Source organism: Pan paniscus, chromosome 8, assembly GCF_029289425.2.
Source record: "Pan paniscus chromosome 8, NHGRI_mPanPan1-v2.0_pri, whole genome shotgun sequence".
NCBI lineage: Eukaryota > Metazoa > Chordata > Mammalia > Primates > Hominidae > Pan > Pan paniscus.
The window spans coordinates 30983075-31004941 of record NC_073257.2 but is presented as its reverse complement, the minus strand read 5'-3'; the positions used below and the strand labels follow the sequence as shown (position 1 = coordinate 31004941).

The window sequence follows — 21867 nt, the reverse complement described above, 5'->3', positions numbered from 1 at the left end:
AGAAAAAACAAGGGACTTCTTTATTTAAAAAGGTCAATATTTTTATACTGATATATTTAAGATGAGTTCTTAGGACACCAAACAGACTTTGCCATTCACAAAATCTAAGTGAATCCATAATAAGATAAAAAGAAATTTACAGGAAATCACAGTGGCAATAAATCTACTGAATTATTATTTATAGTGTGTTTGTGACGCATACAGCATAACAAGGCAACAGGCCAGTATTTAAGGGCTGAAAGATTTATCCAACCTTAAACATATCAGTCTACGCGGGCCTGGAGTCTGTAATCATTATCGTAGTTTAATCTGTCTTTGCAAAACAAAACTAAAAAATAGACTGTGTGCCTCTGTGATTAATCATTTGCATTTAAAGCCAATTTGAACTAATATAAAAGATCCAAAAATGCAGCACTAAGAACAAGGTACTGCGAGACGATGGAATTTGTTTAGAATACCATGTTCTGAAAGTGTCATGCAACCTTCTGTTAAATATTTGGTTCATTCCATTTTGTCATCCTGATTTGTATTCTAGAAGCTGTTAGAAGCTACAGGATAATTTCGTTACAACCACAACATATGTTGGTGAGCAAAATCCCTGATCAGTTGCAAAGTTCTTCCCCGTTAACCCCAAAGAATAATGGCGCTTGAAAATCCCAAAAAGAGTTGTGGATTCCTAAAGCTCAACTTTCTGCACAAAGGACACAAGTGTGCAACGCAGCAACCTACGGAAAAAAATCAGTGTAAACAGTTCGCGAGTCCGGGCTATACGCGGCAGGAGCATAGAGTAGAAAGCTCAGATGACAATGTACTTTCAATGAAAATGGCCATGCTGTGGAATCATAAAAATAAAGCAAAGCTGGCAGTCATCCTCTTAGCATTTGGTGTTCAACTTTGGAATGCTGCCAGGTACATAAATGTAGCCAAGGAGAACACATGTCTTTAAGAAAATGAAGACATTTTCAAAAAAGAAAAAGAAGACAAAACAGGGAGGGAGGGAGGAAGAGAGAGAATGAGAGAGAACAGAACTACACTGAATAAGCAGTGGCAGTTACTAACACTGCCTCCTCTACCTCCCCCCTCATCAAAGCTGCTTTAACTTTGATAACCAGTACTTATTTGCAGATGTACATATTTTTCCCTGACCTTGGCAGCATCAAAGAATTTATACACTTAGCAATTCTTGCACAATCTCTTGAAAAGAACAGCACAAATGTTCTACCCATCCATGCCAAGCAGGACTTGTTACTCTTCCCCACCTATTTTTCTTCCGGTAAGTTAATTTATCTGTTTAGATTTTGGCTCTAAAATAAACTTCTAAGACAACTAAACTTAGAGATTTTTTTTTCCTTTCTTTTGATGAAGTTAGGAGAAAAGAAGTGATATGAAAAACTAATTCACTTAATAGGCTATAAATTTGTGCAAAGTACTAAATACAAATGATTAAGAATTATAGCTTTTCCAGGTTTATTACAATGATAAATGAAATTTTTTCATTCATGTATCTGTTCTCAACACATAGCCAAAGAGTTTATACGGGAATTGAAGACAACCTCAATAGCTGCACTAATCTTAATAACAAGTCCAAGATAACTATAGCTTTATGTATTGAATCTCTTATAGCACATAAACAATTTGAAAATAATATTCATTCATTCTAATAACAGTGCCTGGAGGTTATGTTTAACACTTTGTTCTCTGTAATAAATTAAAATTATGACAATTTACAAAGCAAAAGCCCTTATGAACTGGAAAGCAATTTCTAAATGGGGTTACTGGAAAACTAGGTGCCATAAATATGCCTAACTTTACCCAGATTCACAACAGGAGTGATTCATGGGCCCACATCAGCCCCCGCCAAACCTCAAAACAGGTGATTCATACTTGATTTCATTTCTGTTTATTTTTCTTTTCAAAAAGGACTTTCAGAATTCCAAAAAGTTTATGTTCCTATGACTTTTGTGGGAGAAAGGAAAAAAATAAATGCTCCTCCAATTCCAATTCCACTTTTCATGACCAGCAAGAGTGCTGGAGGATGCCAAACAGTATCACAAACTAGGAATCTGAGGAACTTTACATGAGAGAAGGGAATTATGCCGATCTAAAAAAAAATCATGATGCCTAGTGAAAATTTACAACGCTGAAGACATTCTCACTTTCCGGTACAGAAGGAAGTTAAAAGTAGAAGACTAACTTTTATCTTTGTATGTATTTGTCGTAGGAATTTTTCTGCATGTCTTCCTTAGATGAAAGAATGAAATTGTTATTATAATTTATTCATTTCCTTTAGCTACAAGGAAGTATAGCGTAACCAAAAAGGACAAGAATCTGGAGTCAATCACTTAGATTCAGATTTTGACTCCAACCTTACATTTGACGTGACTGTGGAAAAGTCACTTCACCTCTGCGCCTCCATTTCCTCATCTGTGAAACGGGGAGACAGAACTTACAGTAAGCATTTAATGAACACTACTATTTCCCTCTGCCATAGTCTATTTCTTATTTGGTTTTTAACTAATGTTACAAATAGGCAGTAATATTTACAAATAATAGTAATAAACTCTTAAATAATGCATATTAGGTATGGTTCTAAACAAATTACAAGTGATAACTCATGTAATCCTTACAACTAATTTTGAGGTAAGCATTTTTTTTCCAGAGGAAAAGGCTGCTGTACAGAAAGATTCAGTTACTTGTCCAAAGGCCAACTAATAAATAGCAAAGCCAGAATTCAGACTCATGTAGCCTGGCTTCTGAGTCCAGGCGTTCACCACTAACCAGCTTCTTGAAGAAAACTGTTTAAATAAATCTTATAACATCATAATTTACATAAAAGATAAATATAGAAATTATACATTCAGTATATAAGTGATCATGTATTGCATCTGGGTAACATTTTTGTCTGCAACCTAAAAGAATGACATTTAAAAAGCAATCAGATAAACCACAGTTCACTTTTTTTTTTTTTTTTTGAGACGAAGTTTCATTCTTGTTGCCCAGGCAGGAGTGAAATGGCGCAATCTTGGCTCACCGCAGTCTCTGCCTCCTGGGTTCAAGCAATTCTTCTGTTTGCCCCAGCCTCCCAAGTAGCTGGGATTACAGGCATGCGCCACCACACACAGCCAGTTTTTTTTTTTTTTTTTTGGTACTTTTACTAGAGACAGGGTTTCTCCATGTTGGTCAGGCTGGTCTCGATCTCCTGACCTCAGGTGACCCTCCTGCTTCAGCCTCCCAAAGTGCTGAGATTACAGGCGTGAGCCACCACGCCCAGCCCACAGTTAACTTTTGTTCCAATTAATGTTTTAGGAAACTGCAAGGAAGAACAGATTCTGTCTTTGAAATATTTGATATACTGTATAAGATGAGCTAGTTTATCACTTTACAGCAAGTTTATATGGAATAGAACCAACAGCAACCTCATCTTTCACAGTTCATGGGAAATCCCCCTAACATCTGCCACGCACAACCAATGACCCCTACGGACAGACCCCTTCCTGTACTACTGGATCAAGACTCAGCCCTTACCCCAAAGGCTAACATGAATCCAGTTTCCGGGGGAAAATTAACTAACTTCATGGGGCATGTCATTTCCCCAATCCTCTTGTAACATATCACTGACTTCAAATAAGTTGATAATGTCAAGGGCCAGAAGACTAGTTAATTGACTAACTAATGGTGAACTGGTTTATTAACAAAATGGAACCTTCATCTATATATAACTGCAAAAATTCTTTCAAGGTAGCTGCTGTTCTGCTTTAGAGCCTAACACAGAAACATATCGAGAAGAAAACTTTCCTTAAGACCAGTGATTCTTCTTAAAGATAAGTTGCGTTACCTAACTAAACTATACAACTAAAAGTTTGGAAAGATAAAACCACTGGTAAATGCTTTTTACCCTTTTACTTTGTAGCCTTTTTCTGCTGATGTTACAATATATTCAAATATGTTTCACCATATTCTAATATTTATAATTTTAATTAAATTGCTACAGAATTAATTATGACTAATGAGAAATTGACTACAAAGAGTGATAAAATGCTCTGATAAAACCTTTCATGTATATAATGTGATATATATGGTATGTATATGGCATATTGACATATATATATATAATATGTTCTCTCTCTCTCTCTCTCTCTCTCTCTCATTCTCTCTCTCTGTTCTCTAGATGTTCCCTAGGCCTAGCCATAGTTAAATTGTGGGTTAGATATCAGAAAAATGGGTATTAATACCACAATAAGCTACCACTGCACTGTCATAAAACTGACTGTAATGAAAAAGATTGACACTACTAAGTGTTAGCAAAGATGTAAGACAACTGAAACCATCACCCACTGCTTGTGGGAGTGCAAATTGGTACAACCATCTTGGAAAACTGTTTCATGGTGTTTACTTTAGCTGAACACAGGCATGCCATATTACCTAGCATTCCACTCTATTCACTGAAAAAAATGCATACATATGTGTATGAAAGGAGCACATAAGAATGTGCATAGGAACATCAATCTCAGTTCCCTCAACTGGAAACGGCCCAATGTCTACCAACAGTAGAGCACATAAATCAAATGTGGTCTTTCCACACAGTGGAATGCTGTAAAATCACACCAACAAACCAAAATCAACCAAAGACAATCCACAAATTACTAAAATGTCCAACACAGATAAATATAACAGCCATAATGTTCAGTGAAAGAATTCAGATACAAAATGATTCCATTTACATAAAACTGCAAAAACAGGTAAAACAAATGTATGGTATTGGAAGTAAGGATGGTGATTATCTTTAGTGAGGAAAGAGGGAATATGACTGAGAAAGGTCCAAAAGGGGACAGGTGAGGCTGAATGCTTATTTCTTTACCTGGGTGGTGGCTCCACAGGGGTTGACCTTATGACAACTCACCAGGCTGAACACATGATTTGTGCACTTTTTGGCATATATGTTACATGATCAGTAAGAAGGTTGATTTTAAAAGGCCCATTTTCAAGCCTAATTATATATTAATCTCTATTGGTCTGCTCGAGCTGTCATAACAGATTACTACAGGGTGGTTTCAACAATAATTAATTTTCTCGCAGTTTTGGAAACTAAAAGCCCAAGGTCAAGGTGTCAGCAGGGTTGGTTTTTGGTGAGGCCTCTCTCCTTAGCTTGCGGACTGCTGCCTCCTCACTGTGTCCTCACATGACCTTTTCCCTGTGTGCATGCATCCTCGTTCTCTTTTTGTCTTCTTAAAAGGAAAACAGCCAGGTGCGGTGGCTCATGTCTGTAATCCCAGCACTTTGGGAGGCCGAGGCGGGTGGATCACTTGAGGTCAGGAGTTTGAGACCAGCCTGGCCAACATGGCGAAACCCTGTCTCTACTAAAAATACAAATATTAGCCAGACATGGTGGTGCGCACCTGCAACCCCAGCTACTGGGGAGGCTGAGGCAAGAGAACTACTTGAACCCAGGAGATGGAGGTTGCAGTGAGCCAAGATCAGGCCACCGCACTCCAGCCTGGGCGACAGAGCGAGACTCCACCTCAAAAAAAAAAAAAAAAAAAAAAAAAGATAACAGTCCTAATGAATTAGAGCCCCACTCCCAGAGGCCTCATCTCCAAATATAGTCACATTGGGTGTCTGGGCTTCTAAAGATGAATTTGAGGGTTGGATAGGAGGACAATTTATTCCTTAACAAACTCTCTGATATTCTCCAAGTTGTGTTTTTTTTTTTAATGTTCTTAATTCCTTTCCTTTATGTCAAATTTTTACATTATCAACCTCTAAAACTTTTAAATCTTGGTATTATAAAGACTACCTAGAAGTATACCTAGTGTTTCTGAATATTTTACTTTTTAAATTTCTTTCAAATAATATACTGTTTATAACAATAAAATTCTAAGGTTTTTAAAATTATATAGGAACTATTTTTAATCAAAGGGCTATAGTAGACTCTAACTGCAAGATATTTTAAAACAAAATTCTATTGGGCAAATATCTTTGTAATACCAATTATATATGTTCCCTAGCTACAGACAAGTACGCAATATGCGTCGATGCAAGTCACTTGTTTAAAAAACATACACTTACATTAAAAAACAACATGTAAAGGTATTTTTTCTAATTACTTAATAATCTAGCATGCTGCCGGGCACGGTGGCTCATGCCTGTAATCCCAGCACTTTGGCGCACCAAGGTGGGCGGATCACCTGAGGTCAGGAGTTCGAGACCAGCCTGGCCAACATGGTGAAACTCCATCTTTACTAAAAATACAAAAATCAGCTGGGCATAGTAGCTTGTGCCTGTAATCCCAGCTACTCGCAAGGCTGAGGCAGGAGAATCACTTGAACCCAGGAGGCAGAGGTTGTAGTGAGCCGAGATCGCGCCACTGCACTCCAGCCTGGGTGACAGAGTGAGACCCTGTCTCAAAAATAAATAAATAAATAATAATAAAATCTAATGTGCCCATTGTCACTATCTGCCATGCATTCCTGCAAACACTCCAGGAAACCATTTCTATTAAATATCTGGCTATCTTATGGCAGCTTTTACTTATTTTCAAATGGCAGCAAAATAGGAATGCTGTTTCAACAGAATAGAGATTAAATTACCAAAGGAGAAATACAATTTTTAACTCAGAATTCTTGCCAAAGAATTCCTTTTTGTGTTTCCTTAGTTTTCCTTTTGTGACAGATGCAAGCCAGCATTTGAGGGTTTTCAATGATACGCCTGTGTAATCATTACCCCAAAATCCATGCCATAGCAAACACCTCATCCTATTGATATTCTAGGAAACAGACCTGTATATTTACCCTTTGGGATAAATTTGGTTTTGCCTTCTTACACGCTCATGTATGTTTTGGCAATATATATTAAAATTTACATTAAATCATTTAACAACTCTTGTTATCACTTATAATGGTGTTTAAAGCTACACACATTACTAAGAACACAAAAGAAAATTACCGTGAAGAAAAACAAATTCCAGTTTACTTATACACACTATGGTAATCCCTCCTTGCCATGTGAATTGGGTTATTAAAATCTATGAAAAAGGAATTCACAGCCAAAAATACAATTTGAAAATGCAGTCCAGCGACTGCCTTCACGTGGCGTTTCTACAGGGATTAAATGACTAATAACGGGTTCTACATTGTTCGTTTCTATTCATTATGTCTTGCTTATTTGAAACATATCAGTTTTTCTTTCCGTGCAATTTCAACAAGCGGCTTGACATTATTTGTTGCTTTATTGCAGCTACTATGCACACTAAGGAGCTAGTTTTTTGTTGTTGTTGTTGTTTTGTTGTTGTTTTTGTTTTTTTTTTTGTCTGTTTCAGGTCCTACATGATGACTCAGAGTTGTAGATTCTAACTCTAGCTCTCCAGGTTCAATCTCCTTGTCTCAGAGGCAGAATAAATATGCATGCTTGAAATGGAAAAGGCGATGGGTAACTTTCCTTTAACTGACTCACCCAAGTCACTATGTCCCAAGGCACTCCCTTCATCAGCAGGACCATGATGCCTGGATTCTGCCCACGAAAACATGAGGCCAACGCATACACCTTCCACTCCTCTGACAGCCTTCCTAGCTCCTGCTGACACCATTAGAACATAGCTCTAGGGTTGAGCCTCACGTGGCTTCATCTTTTTTCTTTCTAAATGTTTCTAACCAAAAATGCTTTGCCCCTTCTTAAGTAACTCTTTTTCTCACTTCCTGCAACCACAACAATTCCCAATTGGCATGGACCAGGACCAGTTTTTTTCCAGTTGCCAAGTTAATTGGAAGTACCACTGGCATACTCAAATGTTGCAAGCGGGGACTGATGGCTGGGGACAGATCATCCTTCATCTAAGGACAGTGCAAAGAAGCAGCAACCAGCCAAGATCAAAATCCCCACCGATGCTGCAGGTGGACAAGTTCAAGTTCAGCTGCAGCTAACTGTGGGAAGGAAACATGAGGGAGGCACTTGGGGAGTGCCATAAGGAGCCAATAAGGGTAGACAGCTAGGGAAATGTAACTGTCCCCAATAAAAATAAAACCCAAAAGGTCATATAGGATTTATAGGAAACCGTCCTGCCACACAAACAGGCGGCAGGGGTGGAATCTATGGCCATGATGATGGACTCAAGCGGCATTGGGGAAAGTGGCATCCAAATGACACGGGGCAGCTTTTCCAGTTGACAACCACTGTTCCGGGGAGTGAGCTGTCATTAACAAGAGATCATGAGAGTACTGGTCAGACACTGGACATCCCTGGACCACAAGAACAGATTCTCTGCTGCATGCTCCCCCCTACTTTCCACTCCATGGAGAGGGGTTAGAGGAAGAAACAAGCTCACTCATTCCTGATGAGACTTCATTCTCAACACATAACCACAACCCTCAGAGGTCCAGCTGCCTCTATGCTCTTCCTCTGGTAACGGAATTCCTTTCTGTTACCATATATAAGCGTGTTTATATGTTAGGGAGCCTGGCACTGTCTGTTTAGGGGACTGTTCCAGGCTGCTTGGCAGGAAGATACTACACATTAAATGAGACGAAGGCTATGTCTCCAAAGGCAGAAATGGTTTAAATTATGTCTCAGTGATACTGAATGTTCTGTTTAACCTCGATAGCCTCAACCATTTCAAGACCAAGAATGATTTTCTAGTTTTCCATGCAAGCCCAAAGTGACAAGAAGAAAGCTCAACTAGAAGAACCCCAGTATCTCACAGGTGGGGATAAAGATGCACACCAGCTCTCTGTCCCACTAAGAAAACAAAACAATCCCCCCAAATCCATAATCATTTCTGCTGGAGTTCTCTCACTGTTTCAAAGAAATCCTCTGTAATGAATGCCACACTTGTCTTTCCTCAACTTGCCAGGAAAGAGTGTAATTATTACTTAGTCTCACTTAAGATTAAAATATTTTAATTACAACATTAAACAGCACTGTTTTCACTTCAATTAAAAATAAGTACAATCATACTACATAAATCTTAAGGAAAAGAGTGAAAGCCACCTTTAAAAATCTAAAGTCATTTTAAGGTACTTATCAAAACCATGAACTTAAAACTGTCTTACCTGGCGAACAAAACTATTTGAGGTAGTGTCAGATGACGTGCTTCCATCAGATCCTTTAAATCTGTTTTTCCTTCTGGCTCCTTTTCCATATGACTACGAACAAAAAAAAAAAAAAAAAAAGACAAATAAGATTATTATGAGACCCTTTAACAGGAATGTAGGCCTAGTTGCAGAAAATCTCAAAGACCAAAAACAAGTAATACATTGCCATCATGTAAGCATCATTAGAAAGTTAATACTGGTGGGACTCCACAAATCCATTTCCAATCAGTGATGATGTGGGGAGGAGAGTTTTCTTTTCTTTTCTTTTTTGAGACAGAGTTTCGCTCTTGCTGGCCAGGCTGGAGTGCAATGGCACCATCTTGGCTCACCGCAACCTCCGCCTCCCAGGTTCAAGTGATTCTCCTGCCTCAGCCTCCCACATAGCTGGGATTACAAGCATGTGCCACCATGTCTGGCTAATTTTGTATTTTCAGTAGAGACAGGGTTTCTCCATGTTGGTCAGGGTGGTCTCGAACTCCCAACCTCAGGTGATCCGCCCACCTCGGCCTCCCAAAGTGTTAGGATTACAGGCATGAGCCGTTGCGCCCGGCCGAGGAGGGTTTTCTTGGCAAAGCATTTAATAACTAGTGAATCAAAACAATGGATGTTGTCTTATAAATGTGTTAGCAGGCAAGAGGCAAAAGCCTGTAATGATAACGCATTTAAAAATAAGCTTTTAAAACAGGAAGTTAAAGGTAAGATGATTTGTTTCAATAATAGGATTGGGCCAAGCACAAACATCTAAAAATGAACTTGCTTTTCCTATTATGTTTACATTCAGAACCCTAAGAATAAACTACACATCAATCTATGTTTAATTCTCAGCACAGATGCAGTAAGTGCAAATATTAAACATTAAAATACAAATGAACAATAGCTTAACAGTTGAGTTTAGAGTTAAATGTAGCACACAGGTTAGAATCCCGGACACAGCAAATCTTCACCAAATTTCATAACTTTTTCAAGCATCAATCTTTTCATCTTTAAAATGGGGTTAAGTATTAGATGAAATAATACCTCATAGGATTAAGTATGAAACGAAATAATGTATTTATAGCATTTAGCGTAAGATCTAACACATGGTAAGGACTCAAAGTAATATATAAAAAGTGATACCTATACAGGGGTTGGAAGATGTGGAAACAAACTGGAGTAATGCGTATAACATGCTGACAATTATTAGGCTCATAGAGACTTCCCTAGATTATCAGAATTTACAACATTTATTTTTAAAATCATCACATTCAGGTTCTCAAAATGCTGTTTGGTTATGCTTTCCCTATTCATATGGTTTTCATTAAAATATCTGCCATAATATATGTAGCACTTAGGCAAGCTGAAATCTATTACAAACATTTGCATTATGAGTAATTTAGACGAATTTGCTATCAGTGAGAGGGTGGTATAATCTTAAAGTAAAAAATTTTCTTATATATGTTTGTTCTATTCAGAGTATCTAAGGGATTTATATAATACAAATGTGTTTCCATGACATTTAATTAACTCTCAACGTCATACACGGCAAGAAAGCTACGCTGGGCTTTCATAATGTAATATACAAGGTTCTCCTCGGTTAACAGCTCATTCTTTTTACTTGTGTAAACATTATTCAGTAAACTGTTGAAAAATAACATTCTTTTAACCACTTTTTTTCTTTTCCAATTATTATGTAAAGGTTTGGACAGATGCATTTTCTAAGGCCTAAGAAGGCAAAAATAAAGTATGAAAATCTCTTTAAAATTTTCTTTTAAATTTATATTAACCCATGTGCAAAAATACTTATTACCTTGAAAGTATTTTTAAGGCCTGTTTCTTTGGGGGTGTAGGGACAATCTTTGTTAAATTCACCATTTATCCTCATGAGGAACATGAATTATCTTTGAGAACAAAGACAAAATATAATCTTATCCCATTTTTTTTTTTTTTTTGAGACAGTGTCTTGTGCTGTCACCCAGGCTGGAGTGCAGTGACATGATCATGGCTCACTGCAGCCTTGACTACACCCCACACCCTCTGGGCTCAAGCAATCCTCCCACCTCAGCCTCCCAAGTAACTGGAACTACAGGCACACATTGCCGTGCTTGGCTAATTTTCGTTTTTTTGTAGAGACAGGGTCTCACTATGTTGCCTAGGCTGGTCTTGAACTCATGACTTTAAGCGATCCTCCCGCCCCAGCCTCCCAAAGTGGTGGGACTACAGGAGTGAGCTACCATGTCCAGCCTCTAGTACCATTTTTAAATGAACAGAAAAGAGTACCTTCGCAATTCTACTGTCCTTTAATTTTAGCATTTTAGTGATAAATATGTCTCATTATGCAACTTCTTGAATATGTAAGTTTTGTGGTTGCTTACAATTGTACAACAGGCACTGTGAGAGCCACACAATGTTGAAGACATTCAGTCACAGAAGAGGTGGCTGTTCTCTGCAAGAAGTTGAACACATTTAAAAACTCACATTAATTTTTCCAGACCCCTGGGAATCCTGTTCATAAATGTTATCGCAGGTGTACTTAGCTACCTATGCAAAGTATATGTAATGAAATTATTACAGTTTTCAACTGTACTAAGATAGTTTATACACCAAACAACTATGGCACACTGAACTGCATGCATGCTGGTGATAGTTTTGAGAAAAAAAATTGTTCTTCAATTACTTAAGTGTATAAGGGATGATTGATTTAAAGTATTCATTTGCTCATGCCTTAAGAGTGTTAGAGCAAATCCCTATCATATATCACATTAAAAGACAAAATAAATATATATGCTTAATTATATCTCTATTCTGCTATTTTACTAATTTCCACAGGAATTTCTCAAGTTTCTTTTTTTTTTTAAACTGTAGAGTGATTACTTACTGACCAGTTTTTTTTTTTTTTTTTATAATAACAGGATCAGAAAACAAAAAAACATTTAAAGCATCTTTGGAAAGCTAGTAGTCCATTTTCATATACCTTTAAACATGTTAGTGAAAATTCATCCTGCTATTACAAAATTAAATTTATTTTAATCTAATGTGTATTTAAAATTAAGTCCATCTTACTCGAAAGATTTGGTTTTCAGTTACTTGAAATCCTTGAAAATAAGGACTAGACTACTTCTTCTGAAGGAATTAAGGGGGGAAAAAAGTGAAGCCCAAACCTCTCCCAAATGGAAAAGACAGGTAAGATTAAGTGTTCAAATATTTAGCTGACTAAATTTGAAAAAAATATATATGTAATTGTTTTAGTTAATTTGCTACTTCAAGTGCAGCTACTTTTGTGAACAGTTTTTCTAAATATTTTTTACCAGCATTAAATATATGAATGCCCAATATCTGAAACAGTTAATCATTAGTGCAGCCCAGGTTGTATGAGGAAAAGGGGAGACAGGAAAGGGGATTTGGCTATAGTACAAGGTGTTACCTATAGATTCTCCCTGACACATGCAGGTCTCTGTGTCCTTCTTGAAAGAGTCCCAAAAGTCACTAATTTCCACTAATTGCTATTAGCTATATGAAGCTTAAAACAAATTATGTCACCACAGTAAAAAGAAAAAAAAAACTCTTATATTTATATTCCTTTAGTTCTTCCAAAACATCAAGCTAAGATTTCAGAAACTAGGGAAAAACATTCTTAAGAAATTTCCAAAAATATATTAATGACTTATTAAAAAGACATTCAAAATCCATCATGATGTTAATATCAGCTTAGTGTGAATGAATATCCATCTTCCTTGACACGAAGTAACTTAAGAATGGACTCCAGTCTTAAAAATCAGCAAATAAATGTTGACCTTTTCACAGGTAATGAAAATCTAATTTCTGCATGATTGAAGGAGACAGGAATAATTAATTACAGAAGTTGTCAGTTAACTGGAGATTTTAGCCGTGCACACAAAGTTGTCTTGGCAGCCCGTGGGGACAACCTGAAGAATGATGTGGCTTCTGTGCTTTGATGGTTATTGTGACACTTCTCCTACCTACAGATTACTTCCCATGAGCAAAATACTGACACTTAAAATTAGGCCGGGCACGGTGGCTCACGCTTATAATCCCAGCACTTTGGGAAAGCAATGTGGGCGGACCACCTGAGGTCAGGAATTTGACACTAGCCTGGCCAACATGGCGAAACCCTGTTTCTACTAAAAAATACAGAAGTTAGGCTGGGCACGGTGGCTCACACCTGTCATCCCAGCACTTTGGGAGGTAGAGGCAGAGGGAAACAGATCATTTGAGGTCAGGAGTTCAAGACTAATGTGACCAACATCGTGAAACCCCATCTCTACTAAAAATACAAAAAAATTCGCCAGGCGTGGTGGCGGACACCTGTAATACCAGCTACTCAGGAGGATGAGGCAGGAGAATCGCCTGAGCCCAGGAGGTGGAGGTTGCAGTGAGCCGAGATCACGCCACTGCACTCCAGCCTGAGTGACAGAGCGAGATTCTGTCTCAAAAAAAAAAAAAAAAAAAAAAAATTAGCTGGCCGTGGTGGCATGTGCCTGTAGTCCCAGCTACTCAGGAGGCTGAGGCAGGACAATCGCTTCAACATGGAAGGTGGAGGTTACAGTGAGCCAAGATCGCACCACTGCACTCCAACCTGGGCTACCGAGTGAGACACCATCTCAAAAAAAAAAAAAAAAAAAAATTAGTCTCCATCTCTCTCAGTTCGTATTCATTGATGTTTATCCCTTTGAATTTCCAGACTTTCCTCATCTTATGACCTAAAACAAACAAAGCCAAAACTATCCAGAGAGAAATCATGTATCAAATCTCCTCATTTACCAATAGCTTAGTGTGAATAAGCTAAGGGTAAGATCCTCTACTAGGCAAGAAGTAGCTAAATGACATTCCTAGAAAAAAGAGAAAAGTAAGTTGCCTTTTATAATATGGCTCAGTTCACACAAAAGCAGAAAGGAACAAGGAGCCTGCATAAATAGAGTTCTTGGGGATGGGGGTGGGTGTCTAGCAGGTACAGGAGGGAGGAGGGAGGAAGGAGGAGGCCAGGAAGCAGAGATCTATCTGCCCAGTAAGGAGGAGCACAGGCAGGGAGGGCAGAAAGCCAGGAACAACACATGCCTTCTTCACAGTCTACCTCCTGCCAGGCTTGGAAAGATCAGTAAGACAGGCCCGGTTCCTTTAAGTGATGTCATAAGTAGTTTTCTCTGTCTGCAGTTGTGAAATAATGCATTGTTACAATTAGTTTGTAACATAACCATGTTATGTTATGTTTGACCTAGACTATGTGTAGGATAGAGACATGCCACAAAATTGTAGAGTATCACCATCCCCTATGAGGTTAACATATTTTGCTTAGCTTCTCTTGAAAGGGCCAAGGCTATATAATTCAAAGGAATTAAATACAGCAACAGGTAAATTGAGTCTTCACATAAAAAGAGAGATAAAAATAAAATGAGCATGATATTGTAAGAACAACAAAACCTCAAATCACTCAGATATATTTCAAATTCTAAAACATACTCAGGAATTCTGATTGGCATGTCTGTAAATTTCTCCCATGCCACATTAGAAAAAAAAAATACCATTCAAGAGGAAAGTGATGGTGGTTAGGAGTGAAGATTTCAGCAAAACATAAAGCACAGAACCTGTAACCACCAACTTTGGAGACTGCAGAAAACTCATTTGCACATGGGACCTAAGAATATTTCAGGAAAACAGTGTTGATGTAGTTCAAGAGCCACTAGAAAACAGCTGCTACTCTTTTTGGATAAAGCTCCTTGCTACAGCCATTCAGGATGTTGCCATCACCAGGCTGTATTACCACAACATGCTTGAAAAGCATCTGGCAGACTCGGCTGGGCTGGGACCAGCTGGGACCTGTTGCTAGGAGCAAAACAAACAGGCCCACTGGTTACTGTCTGTTCAGTTTCAGGTGTGACTGGAGGTGCCACTGACAATCTCTCTGAGGCCTAGAGTGCTGAGATACTGTTCTTGTTACTCCTCCATTTCCTCTTCTGTTACCTATCAATCCCTGTCACCTGCTTCCCGTTCACCCAACCTTCACGCAGGAGCTATTCAATTCCCTGGAGAATTACCAGTTTCATACTTTAATGTTGCCCAGTAGAAATGTCATATGGCCAAATATATCACTGAAATTTTCCAGCAGCCACATTAAAAAGGTAAACAGCAACAGGTGAAATTAATTGTAACAACGCATTTGTTTAACCCAGCATATCCAAAACATGGTCATTGCAACATGTCATCAATTTAAAATTTACTAATGAAGATGTGTTATATTCTTTATTTCATCTTAAGCCTTTGATATCTGGTGTGTATTTCACATTTACAGCACATATCAGTTCAGACCAGCCACATTTCAAGGGCTCAAAAGCCACAGGTGGCTAGCAGCTACCGCAATGAACAGACAGATCTGGAGCTTGGAGAAAGGGTCCTCCATGAGCACGTGGACTTTGGAAGTAGACTGTGTCCAGGTTCACGCTGAAACTGTTCAACAGGTTACCTAAAAAGCAATGCAATTTTCTTAAATTGGGACTTTCAAGAATTTGCAGTTAGATTGCCATTCATTTCCCATGTAAAAAACGTATCCATTTTGGGCTGGGCATGGTGGCTCACGCCTGTAATCCCAGCACTTTGGGAGGCCAAGGCGGGCAGATCACCTGAGGTCAGGAGTTTGAGACAAGCCTAGCCAACATGGTGAAACCTCGTCTCTACTAAAAATACAAAAAAATTAGCTGAGCATGGTGGCGGGCGCCTGTAGTCCTAGCTACTGAGGAGGCTGAGGCAGGAAAATTGCTTGAAACCAGGAGGTGGAGGTTGCAGTGAGCTGAGATAATGCCACTGCACTCCAGCCTGGGTGACAGGGTGAGACTCCGTTTCAAAACACAAAACAGAACAAAAACAAAACAAAATAAAAACCAGGGCTTTGAGAAATGTATCACTTTGTTTATGGCAATGTACTGGGGCAAAGGGACCGGAATGTATCAGGATGCTCCCTCTCTCTAGGCAGAATGATTGATACAGAAAAGCAAAATGGCAGAGTTTGCAAATCTACATCTTCTGCTTTCTTCATACAAATATAATACTATAATCCAGAGGTGAGGTACAATGATTCCTAAAACCAATCATTGCTTTAGAGGTTCCATTTGTAAATAGAAACTCCATTTCTAGGGAGAACTGCCCAATAATTCTGAGTAGAATTACTCGGTGCCACATACAAGGAGGATGCTCTAGAGCCAGCCTCCTTTCTCAGGCAGTTTTTACTGCTGGTCTGTTCTGCCCAAACAGAGAGATGGAAGAGATGGCTTTCCCAAGCCTCACACAACCCTATGATGCCATGATTTATCAGATATAAAATAAACAAGGTAATGTTTCCCTCAAATAATGGGTGTGAGATGAACGCAATTCAAGTCAAATTGCTTTCATTTTTGGAAGGCAGAGAAAGCAAGGAGATGAATGTTGATGTAGTTGAATATTTATATATCTTAAACTTGCTTTTAAAATCCATTCTGCCCTTTCTCTTCTCTCTCCTTTATCTATGCAATCACTTGCTAATTCCTGTGAATTGAACTTTGAAATGTTTGATACATAGAACTGTCATATCCATTATCTTTTCATCTCTTTTTCGCTTAGGCCTTATTACCTCTGGCCCAAACTGTTACATCTGTCTGCTGCCTGGCAGCTTCACCTCTGGACTCCTAAGACTTGAAACTATCTTACAGAACATTTCCAAGTGAATATTCCCAAATGAGCTGTTATGTGGGTCCTCTTTTGAACTCCTTCCACAGTTCCCTGTCACTCAATACACTAAAGATTCTAAGTCCCCAAGATGTAGTCTCAAATTGCTTTGTCAGTTTTACGCCTGTGTCCAATCTTGACCTTACCATGCTCTTTTTGAACTAGAAATGATAAATTATCCTGTAAGACTTCTTACTTCTGGGACTCTGTTTCATGTACGACTGCTTACCAACTCTCTCAAAAATATCTAGTGTTATCTGACCCATCCTTCGATTCTCTTTGCAAATGCCACCTCATCAATGAAGTCCTTACAGATTCCTCCAAATAGCGTGTTTATTATCCTTATTCCTTTGAAGCCATTTACTAGTCAGAACTTCTCTTCCAGCCCCTATACATATATCCTAATTGCTGCTACTGGAATATAAATTCTTTGAAGGCAGAAATTGTGTCTTTTCACATCAGAATCATTTCCACATTGCTGCTGTACAATAACTTGACTTACATTTAATCATTGTACATAAATCACAAAGTAAATTAGTATCTCTTATCTGAATGCAGTTATGTGAGCCCTGACTTTGATGTCCAGGAATTTAGGAACTCTATTTTTATCATAAGAATAAAAACTTTTCTAAAATATCCCTCAAGGAAGATCAAAGGCAAATGAGGGTCTAAATGTCCTTTCCTTTGATGGAGGACTTGAATATTGATAGTATTCAAGACCTTCATCCTAGAATAACTGAGGTCTCCGGGTACATTTTTCATTCTGTCTAACCTGGCAAGCATCTAGATAAAAATCAGGAGTCTAGAACAAATGCAAACTCTATTGGTTAAAATTCAGATCCTCTGGCAGAGGCCAGATGGGAATGTAGCTGGTTCATTACATGTCCCTACTCGGCTTGTGAAGCAAACAGCCCACGGTGGACCAAAATCTAGCTGTTTTACCACTACAAAAGAAATAGATTTCTGATTACACAAGTCCTTGGTGTCCACATTCTTCCCCTTCTCAAGTCAAAGTGAATTATGTGTTTTAAGTTAGCACATTAATTTCCCAATGGTAAAACAAAGTTCAATAAAGTTAGACTACTATGCCACTTGGAACTGCCATGATTACAATATCAAAATATCTAGAGCACTCATGTTCCACCTATCAAAACAACAGCAAGAAAACATTTGCCACCTTTATTAGTTTGTCACACTCCTGCCCCCACTACTACAGCAAATGATACTCTAACATGCTCTCTAGTGTGTGTATGTGTGTCTACGTATTAATATATAAGTATATACACACACACATATATATCTTACCACAAATTAAAATCTGGCAAATGTAGGCTTGAAATCAACAAGCCAACACAGTTAAGCAAACAGACATTTCTCCAGAATGCTGCCTGAAATGTAACCATGACCTCTTCACATCACTGGCCAGCCAACAGCCAGCCCGCAGCTAGGAGTCTGAAGTCATTTCCCTGCCGGGAGAAAAGTTGAGCGACTCCTCACCGCTGAGACCTGGAGGTGTCTGTAACCCAAACTGTACCTGCTGAAGCCTTACGTAAAAACCACCTTGTCATTGCCCAGCGCCTACAACTGACATCTCCAATTTCACAACAACCTGCAGCGAAGCTGACTTTTTCCAGAAACCGCAAACACTCAACGGAGAGAAAGGGGATCCTGGAGATCCCTGAAATGGCTAACATTTCAGGGGAGACGGAAAAATAAAAACTTTCTTGTCCCCAGCTCACTCGCTTCTTAAGGGAAAGGCATGAGGTGGGACAGGCAAACCTTGGCAAGTGCCCGAGGGGACTGGAGAGCTGTCAGCCCCAGGTGCGCAGCGTGGTCCGGGCAGCTCTGGGGGGATCCGGCAGGGCACCCCCATATTCGCTCCCCTCCTGCCCACCTGCACCCCATCATCCTCACACCCACGCCCACCCCGGCTCGGAGCGTGGCCAGGAGAGTCGGCATCGTAGAAAGCGCTGCGGGAAGCGGGCCCCCTCCCGCCCACCCGGACTCACGATCTTCAGCAGGTCCAGTCCACTCCCCTGATTCATGTCTCTCCATGTGCCTCTCCCGGGAAGGGGCGAGGAGGGCCGGCTGGAGCAACCCGGGAGAAGTCTGGGAGGACTGGCAGGTCTCCCCCGCCCTTCCCCACTGGCTTTTCGGAAGCAGAGAAAAATGGAAGCCGAGGCAGAGCCAGGAAAAGGCGCAAAGGGGCAGGGTCCCCGGCGCCAGGAGAGGAGCAGAGGGTGGGCAAGCGGCGAGGGGAGGAGGTGGCGGACGAGACCCAGGCAGCGAGGAGGTGCGAGGCTAGAGATCCCTGCAGTGGAGGCGCCGGGAGAACCCGAGGTCGGTGCCCTGCCCGGCGGCTCACAAAGGAAGGAGAAGGCGCCGCGCTCTCGCTACCTGTGCGGCGGCTCCGAGCGCCCCCGCGGGAGCCACGTTCTCCAGCAGTTCCATCTGGATCTCCTGCGCCACCGCCGCCGCCGCTGTGGGAGGCGACTTGGACATGTCGCTTTGGACCATTGGCGAAAAGTCGGCTCGGAGCGAAGCAGCCAGCCCCCGGCGGCGGGTCCCCTCCTCCTCGCCCCCGCCTCCCCGCGCTCGGATCGGCTCTGGGGGCCGCCCAGGGCTCAGGCCCGGCCGTTCTCGGCGCAGCGCCCCGCAGCGCCCCGGGACTCGGCGCCCTGCTGCCAGGCGCTCAGTGCGCGGGACGGGGCCGGGGCATCGGGCGAAGCGAGCCGCGCGGGAGGCGGGACGCGGGGGCGCGGCTGCGGTGCCTGGGAGAGGGGAGCCCTCAGCGGGGCAGCCGGGGCCGGGAGAGCGGGCGCAGCGCGGCGGGGATCGGAGCCGCGGGCGCCGGGAAAGGTCCTCGCCAGGAGGGGAGGGAACTCCGGGAGCGCGAGCCAGGGGGAGGCGCGTCGGAAAGCGAGAGTGACAAGCAGCCTACAAGCCTAAAAGTTCCTCGCGGGAGGCGCGCGCCGCGTGGACTCCGACTCAGCCGCTGCGCGTCGCCGTGGCACACAGGCTGAAAAGTTTGCGAAGCCACAGAAGCCAGGCCCGGCGCTCAGGGGGCCTTGATCCTGTTCCCATGGCCCCAGACCACCCCTCAGGAACCCTTAGAGCAGATCTCTTAACTTTGGAGGGGAAGGGCGACGGAGGCTGGGTTCCTACACTGAAAGTTTTAAATTTGTAAAGCCTGCTGGCAGCTCGGGAGAGCAAATGTCTGCAAAGAACATCTTCTGGGCAGCTGAAAGCCCTTGCTAATGTCAGTAATAAAGATCCAGAGAAAGAAATGGCATTGATAAAGATCATCAGGTGATCCCACCTGAATCTGCAGCTGGCCTCGTCAACTAGGTGGGAATCCACCCAACCTGAGACCGAATGTTTTGCTTTATGACTGCTGTCTTCATCTTTGCCAAATTAAATTAGCACTTCTTTCCAAACATAATTGAAGTTTGTTGTTGTTGTTGCTTGTTGTTGTTTTAGATGGAGTCTCACTCTGTCGCCCAGGCTGGAGTGCAATGGCGCGATCTCAGCTCACTGCAACCTCCGCCTCCTGGGTTCAAGCGATTCTCTAGCCTCAGCCTCACGAATAGCTGGGATTACAGCCACAGACCACCAAGCCCAGATAATTTTTGTGTTTTTAGTGCAGACGGGGTTTCACCATGTTGCCCGGGCTGGTCTTGAACTCCTGACCTCAAGTAATCCACCGGCCTCGGCCTCCCAAAGTGCTGGGATCACAGGGGTGGGACACCACGCCAGGCCAGGATTGAAGTTTTTCTATAGGGGTGAAAAGTCTTAGTGTCACATTTTTGACAAAACAAGCACTTCCTTAAGATCCAGAATTCTTGATAACAGGGTAGTGACTATGGTGAGGGTGTTTCACTTACAACATTCCGTTCAGATAGTCCCAAGGAGGCACATTTTTACATGATTGAGTGCATCTTATTTCAACAAATTTTACTACAGTGGAAACTTCTGTAATGAGTTTTCCAGGCACTTTTTTTTTTTTTTTTTTTTTTTGAGACAGAATTTCACTCTTGTCACCCAGGCAGGAATACAGTGGCACGATCTTGGCTCACTGCAACCTTCGCCTCCTGGGTTCAATCCATTCTCCTGCCTCAGCCTCCCGAGTAGCTGGGATTACAGGTGCACGCCACCACAGCCGGCTAATTTTTTGTATTTTTAGTAGAGATGGAGTTTCACCATGTTGCCCAGGCTGGTCTCGAACTCCTGACCTCAGGTGATCTGCCCGCCTCTGCCTCCCAAAGTGCTGAGATTACAGGTTTGAGCCACTGCATCCAGCCTAATTTTTGTATTTTTTAGTAGAGACAGGGTTTCGCCATGTTGGCCAGGCTGGTCGCAAACTCCTGACCTCATGATCCGCCCACCTTGGCCTCCCAAAGTGCTGGGATTACAGGTGTGAGCCACCGTGCCCATCCAGCTCCAGAAACCTATTTATATGTTATTTTGTAACAACAAACTGAAAGTTTGGTATATTGAAATACACATGCAAAAATTTACTATAATAGGCTTCAACCGCCTTCTATAGTTTACTATGATATATTAAATTACATGAGATACAGTACTTTTCTCCTCAAAGATAAGCATAGACATTTTAAACCTATCATCTCCACCATAGCACTGATTTGCGCCAGGCTTAAAGAATGGGTCTTGATACAGTTAAAGATTTAGCCATAAAGCATCATCGATTTACCTAAACTTTGGTATTAAAAATGCCACTTTTATGGGCTACGGACACGAATAGAAAATTCTCAAAAGAAGATATACAAATGGCCAAAAAACATATGAGAAAATGCTCAACATCAATAATGATCAGGGAAATGCAACTCAAAACCACAAAGTGATACCACCTTACCCCTGTAAGAATGACCATAATCAAAGAATCAAAAAACAGATGTTGGCATGGATGCAGTGATCAGGGAACACTTCTGCACTGCTGGTGGGAATGTAAACTAGTACAGCCACTATGGAAAACAGTGTGGAGATTCCTTAAAGGACTAAAAGTAGAACTACCATTCGATGTAGCAATGCCACTACTGGGTATCTACCCAGAGGAAAAGAAGTCATGATTCAAAAA

The 21867-nt window shown here is 41.1% G+C and overlaps 1 protein-coding gene across 5 annotated transcripts in view; it reads right to left on the bottom strand.

The window, feature by feature from the left end:
• Window positions 1-19602, bottom strand: part of CACNB2 (calcium voltage-gated channel auxiliary subunit beta 2) — a 400505-nt gene extending 380903 nt beyond the window's left edge. For 2 of the 5 annotated variants that reach the window (XM_034930061.4, XM_034930064.4), the window contains exons 1-2: window positions 19170-19602; window positions 9042-9134 (exon numbers count right to left, since the gene is read on the bottom strand). In XM_034930061.4, the coding sequence (XP_034785952.1) occupies window positions 9042-9134; window positions 19170-19289 (213 nt within the window). In that variant the 5' untranslated portion in view covers window positions 19290-19602. Of the gene's footprint in view, window positions 1-9041; window positions 9135-18781; window positions 18934-19169 lie in introns of those variants that run through there. The other 3 variants (XM_034930062.3, XM_034930065.3, XM_034930063.3) reach the window with 2 other exon arrangements.
• Between the last annotated feature and the right edge of the window lie 2265 nt (window positions 19603-21867).